Here is a 25,029-nt window from a genome sequence, read left to right as displayed (position 1 = left end):
AGGGCCTGCCTGATAAAGTGGAATATTCAGGAACAAGTGAGAAACTAATTGAGGTTATAAAGCTGTGGGACTCCAGCAAACCACAGTTGTAATATTTCTTTTTAATATTTAAATGTGTGTCATGATGTGAAACATTCAAGTATGACAAACATATAAAAAAATAGGAAATCAGGAAGCATGGAAAGACTTTTTCACACCACTGTATCCTAAAAAAATTCAATTTCAACATAATTCAGTTTTGTTTTATATCATCTACAGCAGCGGTCCCCAACCTTTTTTTCGCCACAGACCGGTTTAAGCCCGACAATATTTTCATGGACCGGCCTTTAAGGTGTCGCGGATAAATACAACAAAATAAAACTAGTACCGGTACCGAAAAAAAGAAAATTTATTCATAACACACGTGAAAAGACCCAGGAAAACCGAGTAACATAACGATAACAAAATAACGCTGAAAACCGATAAAAACCCTGAAAACCATACATTTCACACCTGAGCCTCAACTCTCGCGGCCCGGTACCAAACGACTCACGGACCGGTACCGGTCCGAGGCCCGGGGGTTGGGGACCACTGATCTATAGCGCCTTTGGGTCAGGGAAGGTGTTATTTTTAAAATAATAATAATGATAGTAATATTATTATCATTATTACAGGTTTTAATAATTGTATCATCGGTGGTGAGTTGGATCATTTGGAGATTAAAGATGCAGACCTGGCTTGGCAGAGGCCCCAGTCCATAAGATGTTTAGCTCCCACTGCCAGCACAACTTTGATGGGACTCTAACGGAGGCTCGGTACATTGAGTCTGAACATATTATTTGGATAAAAGTCTTGAATTTACATCACTTAAGATATTTGGTACAAACTGATTTGAAAAATGTGGCAGCAACAACCCAGGCCTTGAGGCCCGGTGTCCTGCAGGTTTTAGATCTCACCCTTGGTCTACACACCTGAATCAAAGTATTAGTTCATTACCAGGCCTCTGGAGAACTTCAAGACACGTTGAAGAGGTCATTTAGCCATTTAAATCAGCTGTGTTGGCTCAAGGACACATCTAAAACCTGCAGGACACTGGTCCTCGAGGCCTGGAGTTGCCCACCCCTGCCATAGAAGCATGTGTATAAGTCTCTAATGTTGTGAGCCCAGTGTGCATGAAGCTGCTCTGCAGACAAAAGACAAAATCAGCTGTAAATATCACAATAATCAATTCTGATCTTTTATTATTATCTAGTAGGCAAACAAGGAAACTCTGTAGTCCTGCTTGAAGCACTATAAAGAGTATTAGGTATTGCAATATTACGGTATTAAGACAGTTTTCTAACACTGGAAATTTGTCTCGTACCTGATGTGTAGGAGGCAGACACAGATGACACCCAGGGAACTCTGGGCTTTGAGGAGTTTTGTTCCTTCTACAAGATGATGTCGACCCGCAGGGATCTGTACCTCCTCATGCTCAGCTACAGCAACCACAAGGACCATCTCAACACTGATGACCTGGCCCGCTTCCTGGAGATTGAGCAAAAGGTACAAACTGGTTCTAATGGGACTCAAAGTTACTTTGCTTATTGAAGCGGCTCTTTTTTTAATTTGTTTTGTTTTGTTTTTGTTTTAAATTATTTCTCGTGGTGTTCTTTACTGTGAAAACCCACAATGCTACTCATCTGCAGACTTAGAAAATAGAGTTGCACCAGTCAGTTTACTGCTGATCAGAGCCAAACTAAGATGTTGCTGATTGTGCTTTAAATCCCATATCCTGCACTACAGCAGGTGGGCACATCTCTGTGAGTCTAGCTACAAATTATCACCTCAAACGTCTACACACAATACACATTAATGACAAAGTGAGAAAAGTTTGCTTGAAATTATTGAAGATGTATTAAAATAAAAAGCAACAGTAAAGTGTGTACATAAGTATTCACAGCCTTTGCCATAACAGTCAAGACTGAGCTCAGGTTCATCCTGTTTCCACTGATCATCAGTCGGATGTTTCTAGAACGTGATTGGAGTCCAGCTGTAGTAATTTCAGTTAATCGAACACGATTTGGAAAAGGCCCACACCTCAAACCTGATGGAGCTGTTTTTCTTAGCTTTGACGTTATGGGTTGTTGTGCATAGAATTTCCATCGATGCAGACTCCAAACGTAAAGGTCCCGGCCAGATGGTGGAGTCGAATTCAAGACTTCCTTGCTGTGAGGCAACATTGCTTACCACTGTTACACCATGTACAACAATTCAATTCAATTTCAATTCAATTTTATTTATATAGCGCCAAATCACAACAAAAGTCGCCTCAAGGCGCTTCATAGATACAGAGAAAAACCCAACAATCATATGACCCCCTATGAGCAAGCACTTTGGCAACAGTGGGAAGGAAAAACTCCCTTTTAACAGGAAGAAACCTCTGGCAGAACCAGGCTCAGGGAGGGGCGGCCATCTGCTGCGACCGGTTGGGGTGAGAGAAGGAAGACAGGATAAAGACATGCTGTGGAAGAGAGACAGAGGTTAATAACAGATATGATTTAATGCAGAGAGGTCTATTAATACATAGTGAGTGATAAAGGTGACTGGAAAGGAAAAACTCAATGCATCATGGGAATCCCCCGGCAGCCTACATCTATTGCAGCATAACTAAGGGAGGATTCAGGGTCACCTGGTCCAGCCCTAACTATATGCTTTAGCAAAAAGGAAAGTTTTAAGCCTAATCTTAAAAGTAGAGATAGTGTCTGTCTCCTGAATCCAAACTGGAAGCTGGTTCCACAGAAGAGGGGCCTGAAAACTGAAGGCTCTCCCTCCCATTCTATTTTTAAATACTCTAGGAACAACAAGTAGGCCTGCAGAGCGAGAGCGAAGTGCTCTAATAGGGTGATATGGTACTACAAGGTCATTAAAGATAAGATGGGGCCTGATTATTTAAGACCTTGTATGTGAGGAGCAGGATTTTGAATTCAATTCTGGATTTAACAGGAAGCCAATGAAGGGAAGCCAAAACAGGAGAAATATGCTCTCTCTTTCTAGTCCCTGTCAGGACTCTTGCTGCAGCATTTTGGATTAGCTGAAGGCTTTTCAGCAAGTTTTTTGGACATCCTGATAATAATGAATTACAGTAGTCCAGCCTGGAAGTAATAAATGCATGAACTAGTTTTTCAGCGTCACTCTGAGACAGGATATTTCTAATTTTAGAGATTTTGCACAAATGGAAGAAAGCAGTCTTACATATTTGTTTAATATGTGCATTGAAGGACATGTCCTGGTCAAAAATGACTCCAAGGTTCCTCACCGCGTTACTGGAGGCCAAGGTAATGCCATCCAGAGTAAGAATCTGGTTAGATACCATATTTCTAAGATTTTCAGGGCCGAGTACAATAACCTCAGTTTTATCTGAATTAAGAAGCAGAAAGTTAGCGGCCATCCAGGTCTTTATGTCTTTAAGACATTCCTGCAGTTTAACTAATTGGTGTGTGTTTTCTGGCTTCATGGACAGATAGAGCTGGGTGTCATCAGCATAGCAGTGAAAATGTATACTATGTCTTCTAATGATACTGCCTAAGGGAAGCATGTATAATGTAAACAGAATTGGTCCTAGCACTGAACCCTGTGGAACTCCATAATTAACCTCAGTGTGTGAAGAGGACTCTCCATTTACATGCACAAATTGGAGTTTGTGGGTCTTGTAGGGGTCTTGTACTTCAGTCCTCGAGAGCCGCTGTCCTGAAACTTTTCCATGTGTCCCTGTTGCAACACACCTACAATTAGTATGTCATTAGCAAGACTCTAGAACTTGACTGCATGCTGAGGAGGCAATTCAGCCATTTGATTCATGTTCTAGCAGCTCATGAGGGAATGAATGTTAGGGGTTGAACCAAGTTCTATAGTTCCAGTTCTATACTCTTGCTAATGAGCTACTAATTGTATTCAGGTGTGCGCAACAGGGACACATGGAAAGGTTTCAGGACAGCGGCCCTCGAGGACTGGAGTTTGAGACCCCTGATCTAACAACATGGAGTCAGTTATCTTTCAGTGCAGCTGCCTGATAGTCTGAGAGAGTTCTTTTTATTTTATTACACATCAACTTAAGCCAGCTGTGACCTGATTTGGGGCTATATAGATAACATTTGATTGGAGTGGAATAAACTGAAATTAAAATAAGTGCATTCTGCATTTGTTCCAACTCTTTTTCTGTTGACATTTTTATTTTTATATGAAATGACATAAAAAAGCTGAACACAGCAATACCACAGCTAGTGTTTCTGAGCTGTGATTACAGGACAACATACAGAGGAAAACAGAATTATTAGTCCCCCTATGAACATATATACACACAAAAATGCTTGATGTCCTGTTTAATGTAAGATTTTTTTTTACTACTTGTTGTTTCCAATTTCCAATTTTTTAGTTCAACTTTGTCTTATTTTTGGACTTTTGTTTAAAGACACCTTTAACACGCTAACAGTGTCAAGACATTGTAAAAATGTCAGGTCGAAATCTGATTGACCAATGAGGACAGGTGCCAAACAGCTGATTCCTGAAGCCAAGATGAAAATAAAAACGTGCAGCCAGATCACCAATTGGATCAAAGAGGTATTTGTGACATGAATTTTTTACATTTTATAGATGGCCAAGGTGAGTAAAGACCACTGCCTGGACATCATCCGCAAATTTGAGCCGTGCTCTGAGAACCAAAAGCAAGATGTTTTGGGAATTGATGGTAAGTTCCTCTTGAATTTTTGAATACTCTTAGTTTTCTTCTAGTAAATGGCTTCCCTGTTGCATTATACTGCTTTTTGAAGTGCAGTCTTAGAGTGAAGAACCAGGCTGTGGTTGATGTGTTAAAGACTTTCATCTTCAGATTCTAGCAGCTTCTTTTCATTCAGTGCTTACATCGTTTCTGGTTTTAGGCAGTGATGGGAATAATGGCGTTACAAGTAATGGCATTACTTTTTTCAGTAACGAGTAATCTAACTAATTACTATTTCTATCGTTACAATGCCTGTTACGTCCCCACGAAGGGGTCTAGGGGTGTGAGTGTGGGGACCAGTAACAAATGGGTCTAGAAATAGAATGAAAAGGACAACAGACAGAGGTGTTCTATAATAATATAGTTTTATTACAAACAATATGGCTTTATTACAAATAACCTTAACCGGCAACGCCGGCTTTAACAAATAAGGGAGGCACTTCCCACACTTCTTCCTTAACTCCTCACCAAGGGGAGACACTTCTGGGGCCCACAAGCCCGCCTACTCACTACTCGCAAGGAGGCTGTCTGTCCAAAACCTAGCGGAAAAATGTGTAGAGCCACAGAGGGAAAAAACCACCTCACTCACAGTTCATCCCCAGCTTATATAACCTCAGAGGCAGTGATGGAAATAACGCCGTTACTTGTAACGCCCCTTGTAACGCCGTTACTTTTTTCAGTAACGAGTAATTTAACTATTGCTATTTCTATCGTTACAATGTCGTTACCGTTACTAACAAGAAAATGCGGTGCGGTCGCGTTACTATTTTTTAACAAGCAGACGTCGAAGCTGTCTTCAGCTTACCGCTGTATCAGTTGCACGGAAGTAGCTGTCTATGTAAGTAATCTGGGCACTACAGCTTTAAGTAGCTGCGCGCGCTCCCGCGGGCGTTAATCCCTTTCTGGCCGACGATCACTTTTTGACACAACACCTGGAGCTAAATGGTAAATGGCCTGTATTTATATAGCGCTTTACTAGTCCCTAAGGACCCCAAAGCGCTTTACATATCCAGTCATCCACCCATTCACGCACACATTCACACACTGGTGATGGCAAGCTACATTGTAGCCACAGCCGCCCTGGGGCGCACTGACAGAGGCGAGGCTGCCGGACACTGGCGCCACCGGGCCCTCTGACCACCACCAGTAGGCAACGGGTGAAGTATCTTGCCCAAGGACACAACAACCGAGACTGTCCAAGCCGGGGCTCGAACCGGCAACCTTCCGATTACAAGGCGAACTCCCAACTCTTGAGCCACGATCGCCCCGGGGGGCAAAACAATCGCATGGGTGCTGCTGTTTGACTGAGGAACAATAAAGTAGTCGTGGTAAGCCAATCACACGACCATTTCAAGATGACAAAGCAACAAGGTGATATATACCAGTTTTTAAGTTGTGTTGATAGGCTACGTAAAACCAGAGTCATGATAAACAATATACGTGTGTTTTTCCTCAATAGTTTCATCACGTTTACTGTCTAAGGACAGCACTAGCAAGCACTCTCTGCTTATGACCAAAAAATTTAAAAAACAAACCAAAAAACAGCCCTTTTGTGTTGGTGGAAAAATGCCCCATGTTGACCAATCAAAAATGATATGGTAACATGACATTTGGTTGTTCAGGAAGAGGGGGAAGATTTAGGAGTGACCGCGAGAGAGAGAGAGGGAGAGAGAGAGAGAGAGAGAGCAGAAAAAGAGAGAGCGAGTTTGGAGATGTGAGAGATTTGTTACGTTTAGCATGTTTTGAGTGTGTGGTTAATGTGTTGTCTTGTGTAGTTAGTGTGTAGTGTTGTGGATAGTTTTGTGCTGTGTGTCAGAACAATGAGGTGAATGCTGTCTCCAGGTAAAAAACGGGAGTGATACACCTGCTGCTACATAGATATTGCATAGATAAATGGAAAATGTTTTGCCCGTTTCGTGGCGTTAGCTTCAGCCTCTTCACTCCTTTTTGTGCTTCCTGTGGACGGTCTCTGGAGCTTTTGCGGGGCACAAACCAGGCTGAAGGATCAGACACCCTACAGTACTGCATTCAATATTTCAACAAAGGTCACTCATATAGTGCAGCAAGCACTGTCAGGGTAATACATGTAACGAAGCGCTGTGAGGAGTTAGTTTCTAGACGTTTGTTGACATCCCGTGTTTAGCTGCTGCTTCTTCTTCTGCCGCTAATTTAAAGGGAGTGGTAAAGTGGGAAATGGACTGATTCTTATATAGCGCTTTTCTACTCATCTGAGCACTCAAAGCGCTTTTCACATTCGCATTCACACCCATTCGCACAAGCACATCTTTCTAAGACCCACACATTCATACTCCGATGGATGCATCGGAGAGCAATTTGGGGTTAGTACTAGGGGAAGCCAGGAATCGAACCACCAACCTTCCGATCAGTAGATGACCTGCTCTACCACCTGAGCTACAGTCACCCATGTGGACCATGGCGGTTTTAAGGCCTGGATATTTTCTTAAGAAAATCCCCGTGACATTTAAAAATCTGAACATCATTGTCTCACCCATACTCTTTTGTAAAATCTCTTCAAACATTAACTGAACACTACCTCTCTGAAAACTTTGTTTGCAAAACTTGTGCATAAGATTTAAAAAATTGACAATTTATATTTGCATTTAAAGTTATGAAATATGATTCATTAAACATGTTTGGTTGTTACAGTAAAACTTTCTACTCTGATTTTGTTTTTTATTAATAATAATAATAATAATAATAATAATAATAATAATAATAATAATAATAATAATAATGGATTGCATTTATATAGCGCTTTTTCAGGACCCCTCAAAGGAACCCCTTTTTTTTTTTCTTAGATCAATTGTGTTAATACAGTATGTCAAAATGAAAACATAACTGTAAATTCAGACACGTGAGGTTGTGCTGAAAAGAATGATACCAAACAAGCCAAAATAAATAGTTTTTAAGGTGAAATGTAGAGAGAAAATCAAAAGTAGTTAAAAATGGCCAATTATACCCTGGACCCCAGAGGGTTAAACTTTTTTTTTTTTTAAAGTAAAGCAATAGTTACTTTTCAAGTAATTAATTACTTTTAGAATCTTGTAACTTAGTTACTAACTCAGTTACTAACTCAGTTACTTTTTTGAAGAAGTAACTAGTAACTATAATTACTTTTTCAAAGTAACTTGCCCAACACTGCTCAGAGGTGATTGCTAACTGGGCCCTGGTGGCAAACGAGGCTAATCAAAAACAGCTGTGTGCTGAGGAGAGAGAAGAGTGAGAGAGACAGAGGGGGTAGGAGTGGCAAGAGAGGAGGAGGTGGAGAGAGCGGGCAAACACCCCACCCACACACTCCCAAAGCCTCACAGGATGTTACATTCCCCCCCTTACATTCAAGCTCTACCGTTTTGGTAGAGCTTGAATGTAAGGGGGGGAATCTTGTAACTTAACAAAAACACTTCATTGTGAGCTGCATGAGAGTGCATCAGCTACGATATTGTCAGTGGTGTGTGGTTGCACATCCGGTTCAGAAAAACGAGGGGATTGTGATCTGTGAACACGGTCACCGGCGAAGAGCTAAAGCTTCCTTCCTAGGGGCTACAACTAGGTTGTGCCAAGCCGTTTTCTACTAGGTACTCAACTTCCTTTTTCATCACCTCATGTTTGACGACGGGGCAGCGGTATGCATGCTGCTTGATTGGGGCTGCGTCGCCAACGTCAATGTCATGCTCACAAACATTGGTGCGGGAGGGCACATCACTAAAGAGAGACTGATAGGAGTGCAACAAGTCAAGTACATCCCTACACTGAGACAGAGGAAGATGAGACAGGTGGGTCTCGTCCTTGGCTAAAAAAAAAATGAATTTGACAACCGCCCACATTGCTGTCCCTCGGAAAGGGTACCCAGATCATCATCGCCCTTGACTTCTACACTTAGCAGGGAAGCAGGGACTGAACCAGGGACAGCGATCCCAGCGGTGTCTGCCTGTTCTGTCATGCTGGTTTCTGTGGTGCGGTATGGTTTCAGCATGTTAACATGGCATAGGCGAGTCTTCCTCCTGCGTTCTGGGGTGTTGAGAAAAATAGTTGGTGTCGGACACTTTCTTCACTATTACATAGGGGCCTGATAAATGAGCCATGAGGGCAGAATTAGGCGCGCACAGCAACACAAGCAACAGGCTGAAATTGTCTTCCCACTGCCTTCTGATCAAACTGTCTCTTCATATTGGCCTGGGATACACAGAGAGCCTCTTTTGCTAACAAAGCAGCCCATTGCCACCTGTCCTTGCATGTTTTCACAAACTCCACCACATTAGTTTTAGGCATGCAACCGCTGAGAAAACTCTCCTTCAGCACTTTTAGTGGACCCCGCACATCATGGCCAAACAACAGGGTAGCTGGGCTGAACCCCAAAGACTCCTGCTTTTTGGTTACACATTATGGTTAAATGGTAAATAAATGATAAATGGCCTGTATTTGTATAGTGCTTTACTAGTCCCTAAGGACCCCAAAGCGCTTTACACATTCAGTCATCCACCCATTCACACACTGGTGATGGCAAGCTACATTGTAGCTGCCGGACAGTGCGCTGCCAGTGTCCGGCAGCGCACTGACAGAGGCGAGGCTGCCGGACACTGGTGCCACTGGGCCCTCTGACCACCACCAGTAAGCAACGGGTGAAGTGTCTTGCCCAAGGACACAACGGCCGAGACTGTCAGAGCCGGGGTTCGAACCGGCAACCTTCCGATTACAAGACAAACTGCCAACTCTTGAGCCACGATCGCCCAACAAGAACTGATTCCCTGCCCGCGTCTTTGGTAAGGGGCCAACACGGTCTACCTGGACATGCTCAAATGGTTCACCGACAGCAGGGATAAGACGTTGAGGGGCGGGGGGCACCACCTTGTTCGGTTTACCCACAAGCTGGCAAATGTGACAGGTGTTACAAAACTGCACTATATTTGCTTTCATTGCCGGCCAAAAGAAATGCTGCAGTATACGGTCATATGTTTTAGTGACACCCAAATGACCTGACCATGGTCTAACTGTAGCACATGCTGCCGCAGACTCGTCGGAACCGCTATCTGCCACACTGTACTCCAGTCTTCTCCAGGCCTTTGGGTCCATTTGCGCATCAATAAACCTTCCCAAATGAAAAATGTCTGCTTCTTGATCCCCTCACCCCCATCATCCTGAGCTGCACTTGACTAATGAAGGGTCCTCTTTCCTAGCCTCCACAAGTGCTTCCCAAGTGAGCAGAAAAGGAGCTTCAGACTCAGGAGCTGGCTCAACCACACTTTGAGCCGACTCTAAGGCTCCATTATTTCTTTCATCAGTACAGAGCATCACATCCTTCTCTAGAATAGAGGCAATCACTGATCCTGACAAATCAACTCCCCCACCTTGTTGCTGTAAGAACATTCACAGGGAACACATCTGGGTTCTGCTGGCTCAGGGCATCTAAAACAGGCTCTACAACAGGATTGTTGGTCACATCAGGGGTAGGATAAACTTTCCCACCCGCTATGTCATTTACCATTATAAAATCCAGCCCATTAATTGGAAAACAAGGCTGCACAGCCACTGAAAAAAACCCGCCAGCTCACTTTGTACCCAAATTCAATGAAGGGGAGCAGGCACAAAACTCATCCCAACACCTCTTACGATGATGCTAGCATCACAGTCAGACTTCTCATCAAATTCAAGCACACTAGCTAGTATGAGGGACTGTGAGCCACCAGTATCACGCAGAATGGGCACTTCACGCTCGTCCCCGGGCTTACCAGACAGCGAAACTGTCCCCTTAAAAATAAAAGGCTTAAAACATTTATCTGGGGTCTCAGGGGAGGGGGGCCTACTGACAGGAGGCATGGTTTTAATCAGCCCCACCCCTTTTGGTTTACGTGAAGTTGAGACTGATTGTTTCCGTTTATAAGCTTCACAATCTGCGATCAAGTGGCCAGACTTAAAACAGAAAAAACACTTTCGGTCTGCCTTGGGACGAGACACAAGTACCTCACTCTTCGGGTACTGCACAGCTGGCACCTCGCTAGCCTTCACTGGGGCATCGCATCGGTCATACCTACTGACACTGGTTTTATGGACAAGCACGAACTCATCAGCCAGCGTTGCATCCTCCTTTGGCGAGGAAACCTTATGTTCATTAATATATATTGCAATGCGCTCAGCAATGCAGTTCTTAAATTCCTCTATGAGCATTAGTTCACATATCGAAGCCAGGTCAGTAGCTTTGCAGGCCACACACCACCGATCGAAAAGGACACTTTTTTCCCTGGCAAAATCCAGATAGGACTGACCCTGTCCCCTTTTCAACCTCCAGAAACGCTGCCTATAAGCTTCTGGGACCAGCTCATAAGCCAGCAGGATAGCCCTTTTCAGCTTGTCATAGTCCAGGCTGTCCTCAGCTGACAACGAGGAACAAACTTCATGAGCCTTACCTGCCAGCCTACATTGTAGCAAAATAGCCCACGAATCCCTTGGCCAGTGCAAGGCTGTGGCTATTCGCTCAAATGACTCGAAGTAACTGTCAACCTCAGTGTCGCGGAACACCGGAACCAGACGACTGTTTTTCCCCAAGTCAAACGGTGCGTCTGCCTGCTGAATGGAGGCAGTCGCAGGAAGGGAAGCCTGCTGGAGTACCAAATGTCGCAACTTGACAGTTGTCTCCGCCTCCATCTTTTTCAATTCAACCTCCCTGGCTCTGGCAAGCCCTGCCTCTAAACGCTTAAGTTCCAACTCCTTCTTCAGCTGGACCTCCCTCTCCTGATCCTCCCTTTCCAACTGGACAAATCCCCACCCAGGATTACTCCAAAAACAAAAAAGGCAAAATAAAAAATGAGTGCCTGAAGAAGGAGCTTATGCTCAGCTACACACACTCCCCTATGCTAACTGGAGAGAGCGTAGCAGATACAATACAACTAATCAAACGACTGGCAAACAACACACCAAAACTTATTAAACTTACTAATCGCTGTACCTTCCATTCATATCCTGGACGAGCCCCCACATTGTTACGTCCCCACGAAGAGGTCTAGCTGTTACCATTACTAACAAGAAAATGCGATGCGGTCGCGTTACTATTTTTCAACAAATAGACGGTTGAAGCTGTGTTTAGTTTACCGCACCTTATATCAGTTGGACGGAAGTAGCTGTAAGTAATCTGGGCGCTACAGCTTTAAGCAGCTGCGCGCGCTCCCGCGGACAGCAATCACTTTCTGAGCAGAGTGAAGCTGACCCCTCACCCACTTGAAACGTAAAGGCAAATAGGCGGAGCGGTTAGTGCTACGTTTGTGCAGATTTGTGCAGGTAAAATTATCGTTTGTGTTGCTATGGTTTTTCAGATATTAAACTTTATTTTATAGGTCATTCAAAGGTCACCATCCCCCCAGACTGCTCCAAAGCAGACCAAAATGGTCTACTTTTTTAGTGCTACGTTTGTGCAGATTTGTGCAGGTAAAATTATTGTTTGTGCTGCCACGGTTTCTGAAATATTAAGTTATATTTTTGGCTGATGACGTCACCATCCCCCCAGACTCTTCCAAATCGGACCAAAATGGTCTCCTTTTGTAGTGCTACGTTTGTGCAGATTTGTGCAAGTAAAATTAGCGTTTGTGCTGCTACGGTTCCTTGAGTTATTAAACTTTATTTTATAGGTCACTCTCAAAGGTCATCATCCCTCAAGACTGCCTCGAAAAGGACCAAAATGGTCTACTTTTTTAGTGCTACGTTTGTGCTGATTTGTGCAGATAAAATTATCGTTTGTGCTGCCACGGTTTCTGAGATGTGCTGTTATGGTATGAAAAATGTTTTTTTCAAATGACTTTTCGCTTTGTATGTTCATTTGTTCAATAAATTTCTGTTAAAATAAACTTTTCTTAATGTATTTAATCAGCTAAATTTGTAGAGTGTAGTTTTTTGTTTTGTTTTTTACTTCAATTTCTTTACTTCAATCACTTTTCATTCCTAAAACTATGATGCAAATGCTTGAGGATTTATTGTTTTTAGAGTGGATTAAAAAAAACCTATATTTGGCAGAAAAAAGTATTATTTGGCATGACTATTTCTGAAGGATTCTTACAACAGTGTGTTAAATCTGATTTCTGAACAAGGTAAGCTTACATTTAAAGGTTTTAGTTACTGAGTTAATACATGATATGGTTGGATCAAAGTGATTTTTTTTTTCAATGTTAAACTTTTTCAAAAATATAGCAATTACAAATGTGCAAATCCAAGAAAACTTTTTAAAAAAATTATGTTTCTAAAGCACTTTAAAAACATCTGGTACACTGGACCTAAGTGCTGTACTGTACATGTTAATGGGTTAAACACTCAGACTCAAGTCAATAAAACTCACAAATTAAATAGCTCCATCTTAAAAACAAGAATTCGACAAAATATGAAAGTGTAGATTCGTGGAGAACTTGGGGGAGGGGTTTCTCCTTGCTTAATATATAGGTCAGAAGTCATCTTTTGCTCCATCCTAAACATAGTGTGGTTTTTTTTTTTGTTTTTTTGTTTTTATTTATTTAGATGGTTCGAAAGCCATCTGTAGACAAGGTTTCCATTTTTCCAATTCTTTGCAATTCAAAAGAGGCCATAGTCCAAAATGGCAAAATAGCCACTCCAGCTGCCCCAGTCTGGAAAGAGCTGAGTCAGCAGCTAGAAAACAAGATGTCAGCAAAGGCCCTGTACACTTTTGTGAAGCTAAATAGACACATCTGGTCAGCTTTGGAAATCACTGATCAGGAAAGTAATCTGGAAAGTAATAGTGAAGGAGAGTTAGATTCACGTTGCATTTCTCCTGGACAAGAAAACTGTCAAGCTTTTGAACTTGAAGTACCTTTTGAGGACTGGGTTAAATTTATTCCTGAAAAGGTTAAATACAATGACAAGTTTTCTCCTTCTCAAAAAAGGGAATACAAATTTTGAAGCCTGGCACTTGGACTCATATCATCAATGACCTTGTATGGAAGAAAATCTAAAATACATGTACACTTGTGTTCCGAAGAGCAAAGGTCCATCCAGCTGTCACCAATAATTATCTGGACATTAGAGGCAACTGTAAGGAGTGTCATTGCCAGTTAGAAATGTCATGTGACAGACAGCCAGCAATTAATAGTCCAATGGTTTCATGAGAAATACAGATCTCTCCCTGCACACTGGCCACTCCAAGCGGTTCATGTCTGGAAACCTGCGTGAACAGATCGCTAAAGAGCTGTGTGAGGGCAGAATGGAACCAGCTGTATGGAGGTCAGCGAAGGCAGCAGATTTGATGGCTGTTGGAGATCCTGAGCCAAGCCACCTTCCAAATTTGGCCACTCTGCGAAAGGTCAAACAAGAGAGAAAAGACTTGGAATTAGGAGATAAGGACCCCATTGCATCTCTGCAATTATTAAAATATAGTGTTCCTCACAGTGGTAGCATCCGAGATATTGGACTGGACAGGTTTTTCTGTAACTACTAGAGTCAAACTCAGATCCATGTGTACAAGACATTGTCAAAAAAATCTCCCCCAACTGTGTGTTTTGATGCAACCGGTTTAGTTGTGAAAAAACTGCTGAGACCAAATGGCAAATCTGGCCTTATCTTCCTTTATCAAGGTATCCTGACAGAAAACAATTGCCTCGGTGTCCCAGTGGTGCAAATGCTATCAGAGAAACATGATGTTAATGCCATCGCAAACTGGTTGACAGAATGGATTCATGTAGGTGTACCTGTACCAAAGGAAGCTGTGAGTGACTTTCGTCTGGCAATTCTGGGAGCTCTGGTCAAGGCTTTCACTCCTCATCCTGATCTGAAGTCCTACCTTAATGAATGCTTTCATGTCCTTCTTGGAACCCAGTCTGCCAAACTCCTCCCTTGTTTTATCAGGGTTGATGTTGCGCGCTGAAAGCCCAAATTGCTCAAGACTCCATCATCATTCCAGATGAACAGACCGAGGAAAGTGAGAGAGTGGATTCAGTGGATGAGATCCAGACTGACCTACGACAATGGGTAACAGAAATATGTGAGGAGAGCAGGTCACTTGCTGCAGCAAACGGGGATAGAGATAATATTCACTTTCTCCTTGAGATTATTCCTCATATAATAAGAGTGGCAAGTTACTTGCCAGTTAGAAAGAGTGGCAATTTACTTGCCACTCTGGACAGGAATAATGGTCCCTCTCTTCCAAAGCACCAGCATCACAAGGTGAGCCACTGTTGAAGCTGAGTTCAAAAACATAAAACATGGCCTTTTCAGACATGAAAACTTGCCTGTTCGAGTCGATTGCTTTATTGCTCGTCATCTTTCTTTCATCGAGGGAAATATGCTTATTTGTTCTGCAAAAGAACAGACCAAAGATGAGGCAACAGTGGGATCACTGGAAGTCACAGATGCCAATTCTGGATCCATGACAACTCACAGTGCAGAAGACAAAATAAAAATGGATGCTCACCTGTTTGTGGGATCTGATGCTGCCACAAACATTCCTCCAGCTGATGAAGATGCAGCTGAGAACTGGAGGGGCCTAGCTGTTCCACCCAAAAAAAGGAAGAGGACTTCCTACCTCTCTCCATGTACCGAATGGCTCCATGCAGATGAATCTTTTTGGGCCAAAAGAGTGAAGGTGGGATTATTAAAAAATGGAAACCTTCATCAGCCTATTAGATTAGAGGAATCAACAATCTCTGTGCTCAGTACCTGTGCATTTGATGCATTTTTTTCAGTGCTTATGTTGTGCCTTCTGTGACAGCTCCACATTTTAAAATGCTGTTCTGAAAGACAGTGAAAACCCAGTCTTGCAGCTGGTGAAAGCCATTGCCACAGATGGTGTGACCCATCAAACATACAGGAGGGCATAGCTGCTTAGTGCAATGTTCGAAGCTGACCAGTTGAGGTCTGGTGCGATCCAAATCGATGCTCAGTGCAATATCTCCGCTGTAATTGCTAAGACAGTGAGGAACATATTAAGTGTTTATTTTACAAAATGCTGCTCTTCACAGCACTGCTACCTCAGCAAAGGAATGACAAGGGAAGTGCCATTTGTTTCTCCTGCCATCTCTGTCCTCAAAGAGTCTGCTATAGTTCATCTTGGCACTGCTGTGGAAGCAGGACATGGCCTACCTGAGTCTACCTGCCTCAGGCCACTCTCCAGTCCATCTCTGTGTCCATCAGAATTCAAAACAGAAGACAGCACCACAGCAAATGAGCTCTGTGCAGGGACAGTTACTCACAGTTATACTGTTATACACTGTATAATGAGTGTTGCCTGCATTTTTCTGTTTTATTTGGTTCATTACAGTTGCATGTGTTCAATATGGCTAGTGTGTGTTATCTGTAAGTTCAGTTTTGCATATAAAGTTAAAGTTCAAAAGTAAAAATCTTTTAACGCTCTTTTCTTTGTCAGTCTGATGTATATTTGCTTTTACACACCCATTCATCTTCACCTGTAGCCTCTTGAAAGTAACCGTTCCATTTTTCTGTCAATAATTTTCTGTATTTGTTTTGTGTTGACCTCATGACTTAGGTCACGGGTCAGCATCCTTTTCAGTTCAAAGGGCCCCTTTTTTTCCCCTGCTGCTACAAAACATGTCTAGAGCCTAAAAAAAAGAAAGCGCTTATAAATATCTAGAAAATTAGTTGTTGTATCGTGAAAGCTAGGGCTGTGCGATATGACCAAAATCTCATCGTTCCGATAACGTTTTAACCGATGCATGAAACGATACATTTTTAGACATAAGTTGTTTTCTTTGTGAGTATTTATTACACGGCGTGCTGCTGGGAAAAGCCTGTTCTAACGTTTGAATCTAAGATTTATTTTTTAGCACCTGGCGGCTCTTTTTTACTTCTCATCCGTAAATAATCTGCTCTTTCACGTGATTCAGTTTATTTTGAAAAGTCTCAACAGGATCTTGAGCTTTATTGTGAAAGGTTTATGTGGAACATAAACAAGCGGACATGCGATGGTTTTACCGTCGTTGTTGCTAACAACAACGCATAAAAACAGGCGCTTGTCCGTCCGTAGTGTGGTTATATTAAATATAAGAGAAAGAGAGAACTTTAAGAAATTAATATAGCCACTACAGTGACCATCAAAACGATGAAAAAATATTGCCGTAAAGAGTTTATTTTGCCACATGTGGCTTTAGAGCCGCAGGTTGAAGATCCCTGGCCTAGGTGCTGTGGAATATTCAATTTTCTACATGTAGGTGACAACCTATGAAACCAAGCACTTTATTTTTTCTGAGACAGCTACAATAATAATAATGAACATATATAATTCAAAATAGAATCATAGAGACAAACTGGGTATGTGAAAAAATAATGATTTAGGTATACATGAATCACTTCACATGTAACTCACAGTTTTCCACAGAAAATATAAAAACTTTAGTCTACCATGTGTACGTTTCTGCACTGGTAACAAAAGAAATGTCAACCTTTCCACTGACTAAATTGGTGTACTAAAAAAAAATAAATAATAAAACTTAATATGCAGCAAGCCTAAAAAAAGTGGACAGTCTTCTATAAAAGTGGTCCACTCCACAGCTGCTGAAACTCACTGCCACAGACACTGTTGTTAAACAGCATAGGCTGTAAGAATTAAAATCGTTATATCTCAGAAACCGTAGCAGCACAAACACTAATTTTACCTGCACAAATCTACACAAACGTAGCACTAACCACTCCGCCTATTTGCCTTTATGTTTCAAGTGGGGGGGGGGTCAGCTTCACTCCGCTCACTTTCTGCCCGACGATCACTTTTTGGCACAACACCGGTAGATAAGGGGGCAAAACAATCGCATGAGTGCTGCTGTTTGACTGAGGAACAATAAAGTAGTCGTGGTAAGCCAAGATGACACTTCATGATAAACAATATATACGCTGTGTTTTTTCCTGAATAGTTTCGTCACGTTTACTGTCTAAGGACAGCGCTAGCAAGCACTCTCTGCTTTTGACCAAAAAATAAAAAAACTAAACAGAAACAGCCCATTGGTGTTGGTGGAAAAATGCACCATGTCGACCAATCAAAAACGATATGGTAATATTACATTTGGTTGTTTAGGAAGAGGGGGAAGTTTAGGAGTGACCGCGAGAGAGAGAGAGAGAGAGCGAGAGAGAGAGAGTTTTGAAATGTGAGAGATTTGTGACGTTTAGCGTGTTTGGAGTGTGTAGTTAATGTGTTGTCTTGTGTAATTAGTGTGTAGAACAATGAGGTGACTGGTGAATGAAAACAGGATGAGTGATACACCTGCTCCTGTCAGACCTGCAGGTATCAGGCTGTGATGTTCTCCTTAATAGTGGACAGAAATATTTGGAGTGGCACAAATAATTTGTGTGGCATCTTATTGAATGCAGAACAGCTGATTGTTATGTAAATAGTTTGAAATGGTTATTTAAAAAAATCAAGGTAAAAGGTAAATGGCTGCAAATAACTTTGTTTGCAAAACCTGTGCATAGGATTTTAAAATTGACAATTTATATTTATATTTAAAGTTATGAAATATGATTTATTAAACATATTTGTGGTTGTTACAGTAAAAAAATATAACTTTTTCTACTCGGATTTTATGTTTTTTGTCTGATTTTAGATCAATTGTGTTAATACAGTATGTCAAAATGAAAACATAACTGCAAATTCAGACACGTGAGGTTGTGGTGAAAAGAATGTTACCAAACAAGGCAAAGTAAATAGTTTTTAATGTGAAATGTAGAGGAAACATCAAAAGTAGTTAAAAATGGCCAATTAAACTAAAGTAACACAATAGTTACTTTTCAAGTAATTAATTACTTTTAGAATCTTGTAACTCAGTTACTAACTCAGTTACTAGTTACTTCTTCAAAAAAAGTAACTATAATTAATTACTTTTAGAATCTTGTAACTCAGTTACTTTTTTTGAAGAAGTAACGAGTAACTATAATTAATTACTTTTTTAACGTAACTTGCCCAACACTGGTTTTAGGAAATGCTTCTGAAATTTGATTTTGGTCATTTTGCCATTTTGCCCAATCATGTGTCAGCTAAAGGTCTACATCAGCAAAAGACCAGCTGATCTCCAAGAAGCATAAAGTTAAAGATGAAACACTAAGAAGCAGCAAGCATGGGCGAACAATAGAAGTGATTTTTTGCAATAGAAATATTTAGTTTAAAACTTTAGTGTAAAACCATATTTTTTTTATCATAGCAATATGAAGGAAATGTCCCAATGTTTTGCTAATATATTGTAAAACTACACGCAGTATAATCCAGCTATGTCAGCATCTTTTGTCTAATACTGAAAAGTATTTTTGTTCTCTTAATGTTGTGATTTTTTTCACTTTTGTTCTCATTTTCTTTTAAATAAAGGAACAAAAGTTTTATAATATTTATCTGTATTATATGTCTTGATAAAATATTGCATTTACTAATTTCTATATTTTATGTTTTAATTAAGCATTGTGAATGACATATAGAATCTGAGTCTTTAAAGTTAACATATTTCCATGTTTCCAAACTCAGAGCTATACCTGTTCAGAACATACTACTACATTAAAGTACTAAGATTTAACAACTTCCAATATAGTTGAACCTACACTTCAGACTAGACCTGAGACCAAATGATTGGATAAATGGTTAGACGAACCCTGTAGGAAAATTCTTTGTCCAACTTCGTTCCAGGTTTTACAAATTATATGCGCAGCCCAGCAGGGGACATCTTCAACCCAGATCACTACAGCGTGAACCAGGACATGACCCAGCCCCTGTGCAACTACTTCATCGCCTCATCACACAACACTTACCTGATGGGTGATCAGTTAATGTCACAGTCCAGGGTGGATATGTATGCCTGGGTGCTGCAGTCTGGCTGTCGCTGTGTGGAAGGTTAGCATGGACTCATACATACACTCACAGTACACAGGTACAACTTAAATAGTGTCATACTCTTAAAGGCAGGCAGTGGTCCCAATTTTTGCATTGCCTTGTTTGTTTAATTCAACAGTTTACAGAATCTGACTCAGACAACACTGTAACACCAATAATGTAACAAGCTGTGTTCTTAATTTAGCCTGAGTATTGCACTGTCTTGACCTTTACGGCTGGGGCATTGTGTTGACACACCCCTCAAAGCTCCAGACCAGCAAACTACCAAAACTAATGCTTTTATTGGAGTGGTTACACTTGCTGTGTATTACGTGTCAGAGACTTTGGGTTTTTGTAGTATTTTTATTTATTTTTTTAAGTTAGTCATTAGTCATCTGGGTCAGCTCTGTTAATAAAAGGTTACTGATACAGTCTTCTTAGTTATATAAGATTATATTAGTGTTTAGTGTAAACTCACATTCAGGGTGCTGTGTGTAAACTTGCCTGCAGGCTTCACTTATCTTAGTTTTGTCATATAAACGAATAAATGGTAATTAGGGAACATGTTGTCTTTTAAACTCTATCCCATCATTGTCTTGCTTTTGTAAGTTTTGCACATTTCAGTGCCAGCTTTGTCTCTTCTTTGCTGTCCACAGTTGATTGTTGGGACGGTCAGGACGGTGAGCCCATTGTCCATCATGGCTACACCCTAACCTCCAAGATCCTCTTCAGAGATGTCATTGAGACAATCAACAAGTACGCCTTTGTCAAGAATGAGTATGTTTGCTCTCATTCATGCTTCCATAGTTATCCTTTTTAACTGACTTGCACTGACGACCGGGTTGTGCCAGTGAAAAAATTGCCAAATCTTCTCTGCTAATGCCAAACACCTTCTGCTGCTATTGACTCTTGTTTTGAGAGTCTGGTACCTCAGGTTCTGATTATCTGGAGACTGTTTGGTACCTTATTAGCAGCACCTGTTAGCATGGACCCTGCTAAAGCAGTCAGATGGTGCATGTCATGTTCAATTGATCTGGATAGGGCCTGTGCTATACAGCAACTTCAAACTGGTGTTCTGCAAAACCAACTTGCAACATGATGTGGAGCGACCCCTATTACCATCTCCACATTGAAGGCTAAGTTCCATACAATGAGGGATTTCAAAGACAGACCATGAAGTTGGCAAAGCAAGAGGACGACAGCACAAAAAGAGTTTCCTCATCAGTACTCCTGCTCTCTACCCTGACAATCTGGAACAGACTGCACAAAGCCTTTTCAGTCCGATAGAGAGGCCTGCCATGACTGCCCTTCTCCATCGGGGCCTGATTGCACTGGTGCTGGCAATGTGTACATTTGAACCTGGAGATGTGGAGGAACCTTATGCTCAGCAATGAGTCCAGATTCTGGCTATGGCAGTTGGACTGTAGAGTTAAGTAGAAGACGTGGAGACTGCTATGCTGATTGCTGCACTGATAGTGTAACAGCTTTTGCAACATAAAAACAAAGCCACACCTCTTGGCATGTAACACCCCCACCCATTAAGAACCAAACTTGGGGTTTGGTGACATATGTAAATAGCACCGCAGAGTGTGCTTCAAAGTTTTCCGAACCTTTTTTGTGACGAGAACATAGTTCTGAATAATCAGTGACCAACGCATAGGACGCTGGTTGTGATTATATATCCTAGAGAGGAAAACCAAAGGGTGGTGATCTGTGAACTCTGACTTGACTCTATATAAACTTCAAAAAGTTGCAACCCCCACAACAAAGCAAGTGTCTCCTTTTAAATGGTAGAATACCTGAGCTGATGTTCATCAAACTTGCGAGAGAAGTAACTCGCAGGATGGTCAATGCCCTGGGTATCCTCCTGGAGAAGCACTTCTCCTGCCCCAACTGCGCTGGCATCTATTTCCAGTTTGAATGGTAAAGAGAAGTTAGGAGTAGACAATACAGGAGTGCAACAAAGTAGGCCTTTAAGGCTTTCAAAAGCTTGTTGGCAACCCTCAGATCAAACAAAAGGCTCTGAGGGACTGATTAAGTCAGTGAGAGGGGCAACAACAGAGGAAAGATTTTTACAAAATCGCCAGTAATATCCTGTTATCCCAACGAAACAGCGCAGTTCCCTACTAGTGGTTGGTTGGGGGAACTCCTTAATTGCAGAGACTTTGGCATCTGCAGGGCACACATTTTGTAGACCAACCTGCTGGCCAAGGTAGAGGACACTGCCTCTAGCTAAGTTGCACTTGGCAAGGTTCAAAGCGAGGGATGCATTTTCTAGGCTAGTGAAGACTTCTTTCAACGTAGCCGTGGGGGTTGCCCAGTCACTACTATACACAACTATATCATCTAGGTATTGGGGATGTTTCCCAAAACTTTGTTGACCAGTCTCTGAAAGGTTGCAGGAGCATTACAAAAGGCATAACTGTGTACTGCAGGAAGTGGTCAGGAAGCTGGAGGAGTTTACCTTTCGAAAGTCAGTGCAGAATCTTGGAGTTCCATCTGACTTTGTGTCTAAGAGACATGGTGAACTCCAAGAGCTGGAGCTTGGCACTGAAAAGCCATTCTGAAGAATATACTCAACTTCCTGTTTTATGATTTCCCTCTTTGCTGGGCTAACCCAATAAGCGCGCTGTTTGATTGGTGTAGGTTTAGTCAGCAACACGTTTTATAACAGTGGTTTGAGATGGGACGTCATTGAACAGAGATGGGAATCCCAACATGAGTGTTATGATATCATTGCTCTGTTCATCAGGAAGGTGGGACAGGTATTGTGATAGTGTTGACAATATCAGGGAATTGCCTAGTCGAGCACTTTGAGGCTCAGCACCCCGTAACACCAACCCTTCTTCATCTTGAGTAGCGTCCACCTTGGAAACAGAAGCCATTGGGAATGTAGCCACTTGTTCTTGGGCCACCTTTTTGTGAAGGTTCACAAGAGCTGTACAGCTTCATCATGTTGACGTGACACATTCTAGTAGGACGTCTAGGTTTGGGGTCTGAATAATGTCGTTGGTCTTGCTGAGGTTTTTCTCTACAACATAAGGACCAGACAATTTAACAGAAAGAGCTGAGCCAGGATAAGGCAGGAGAAGGAGCACTTTGTCACCTGGCTGGAATAAACGGTCGACTGCCCTCTGCTCAAAGTGTCTCTTCATCTTTGCTTGTGAAGCGGCTAGTGCATTCCTTGTTAGGTTAAAGAGGGCTTATTCCCTGTCATTTAGTGTTCTGACATACTCCAGAAGGCTCTTGGTGTTGTCAACCGGATTAGCCAGCCTCTCTTTAAAAACCTTTAAAGGACCACCCCTCATGTCACGCCCAAACCCCAGTTCACCAGGACTTTGGTGCCTAGAAAAGCGCTATGTTAATGCAATCCATTATTATTATCATTATTCAAAGTCTAATGAAACCTCTCTGGTGCCCCCTGACTCTCAGGATGGTAAGGACTAGAGGTTATGTGTTCGATGCCTAATGTTTCAAGGGCTTGGTCGAATACTCTCGACTTAAAGTTGGTGCCTTGGTCTGTTTGCACAACCTTTGGTGAGATTCTTTTCAACATTTGGTCTGCCATAGGTTTGGCAACAATCTGAGCTGTAATCCTCTGTAGTGGGATTGCCTCAGAAACCTAGTTGAAACACACATAACCGTCAACAGAAACTGGTTTCCAGTTTTAGATTTAGGTAAAGGCCCCACACAGTCAACAATCACTTTTTGAAATGGCTCCTCTACTACTGGGATAGGACAAAGGGGAGCTGGAGGAATTATTTCAGTTGGCTTGGCAGTTATTTGGCATACATGGCAGTATTGAACAACATCCGATTTCAGTCCTGGCCGGAAGAAATGTTTCAAATGGAGATATGGAGATGAGACTCTGCAAACAGTGGCCCATATTTCCACAGTCCGGGACCAAATGTTACTCTCCAAGATGACAATGTTTGGCTCCGCAGAGCGGGGTTTATTAGACACTACCTTCAGAGTTTGGAAGTGGAGAGGATGGAATGGCCTGCCTCCAGTTCTGCTAATACATAACAGAACCATACTGGCTAACTCACAACAAATGCTGGTTGAATAAAGTGATGCCATCCCATGGCAGTGGGTGACCCAGCTGGTGACCAGTATGAGGAGAAACTGCCAGGCTCTTATGGTTGTCTATGGTTCTTCCACATGCTACCGATATGTCTTGTTTCTTCAGACTTCAGTCATCCAATCCAGGAAACGACACCAAACAAGTCAATAGCAGAAGAAGCTGTCTGGCACTGGTGGAGAAGATTTGGCAAGTTTTTCATGGGCGCAACCCACATACTCAACTTTGCTGCTCAACCCACCCACTGCTAAATCCACTTTCCTTGCAAATGTAGCACCAATGAAGGGGAAATAAACAGGCTTTCCAGTGGTGTAAGGTTTATTGCCAACAAGAACTGTTATAACTAAGAAACACAAATTGTGAAATCAAGAAACAATGTGAAATCACATTGTTGTCCAGAATGTTTTTTGCTTTACTCTCAGTATTGAACTATAATGTATTAGACTTCCAGTTTATCTCCTATCAATTAGCATACAGACTTCTGCTGTTAAAATTGATGAATAATTTGTTGTACATTTTTGTGGTGTGATTACTGTTCATCACTGTAGTAGCACCAGTTGTTGCTGATGTTGAAGAAATTCTTCTCTGGGCCTGTATCCTCCCATAAAGAACGTTATGGTCCATGTATAAAAATGTTCTCAGTTCCTCCACCAGGCCCAGAGTGGCTTTCTGCTGCAGTGTGACCGTAGTGATCTCCTCTGTCATAAACTCTGTGGCTTTTTAATACCATCACCTTACTGCGCTCTTGTAGCGTTACCCTGGAAACCTGCCAGCTAGATTGCCAACTAGTATCCTGCTTATAAAATATTGCAAGGACTAATAATTTAAACTAAGTAGTGTTAAAATGGGGTTGGTATTAGTCCACCAGCTGTAATCCAAAATTAAACCTCAGTAACACAACAAATACTCCAAACCGGATACAGAGAGTAGTGTAAACAAAAACAAACAGGCATCGTCAAACAGTGAACAACACTGTTACACAGCCATGTATGTGCCAATGCTTTGCCATTACTGTAATTTACAGTATTCTTCCACCTGTACTGACGGTAAAATCAAGAAAACTCAAAGTGTGAAAAGTGTGAAATAATTAAGCTGTGCTGTAACAACCAGCTGACACAGCCCTCTTTCTCCAACCTGTGTGATTGTCTGCTAGCTACCCAGTGATCCTCTCTATAGAGAACCACTGCAGTGTTCCCCAGCAAAAGAAGATGGCTCAGTACCTGATTGAGATCCTGGGGGACAAGCTGGATGTCTCCAACATCAAAGCTGATGAATCTGGGCAGCTGCCATCCCCAGAAGCACTCAGGGGCAAGATCCTTGTGAAGGTAAAATCCCAATATGGATGTTTGAAAGTGACAGATTTTCTTTGGTGTGAGGAAGCAGTCCTCCGGCAATTATCTCATCTTA

At 41.9% G+C, this 25,029-nt stretch overlaps 1 protein-coding gene across 10 annotated transcripts in view; it reads left to right on the top strand.

Annotated features, from left to right (window-relative positions):
- plch2a (phospholipase C, eta 2a) overlaps positions 1–25,029 on the top strand; it is a 163,020-nt gene that overhangs the window by 109,924 nt on the left and 28,067 nt on the right. For all 10 annotated transcript variants that reach the window (XM_014340221.2, XM_042228677.1, XM_042228679.1 and 7 more), the window contains exons 5-9: positions 1,354–1,524; positions 4,612–4,705; positions 19,359–19,562; positions 20,198–20,318; positions 24,776–24,947. In XM_014340221.2, the coding sequence (XP_014195707.2) occupies positions 1,354–1,524; positions 4,612–4,705; positions 19,359–19,562; positions 20,198–20,318; positions 24,776–24,947 (762 nt within the window). The remainder of the gene's footprint in view (positions 1–1,353; positions 1,525–4,611; positions 4,706–19,358; positions 19,563–20,197; positions 20,319–24,775; positions 24,948–25,029) is intronic.

Source organism: Haplochromis burtoni, unplaced genomic scaffold (genome assembly GCF_018398535.1).
Source record: "Haplochromis burtoni strain Fernald_Lab_line unplaced genomic scaffold, NCSU_Asbu1 Contig_342, whole genome shotgun sequence".
NCBI classification, from domain to species: domain Eukaryota; kingdom Metazoa; phylum Chordata; class Actinopteri; order Cichliformes; family Cichlidae; genus Haplochromis; species Haplochromis burtoni.
This window is presented reverse-complemented; position numbering and strand designations above follow the sequence as displayed.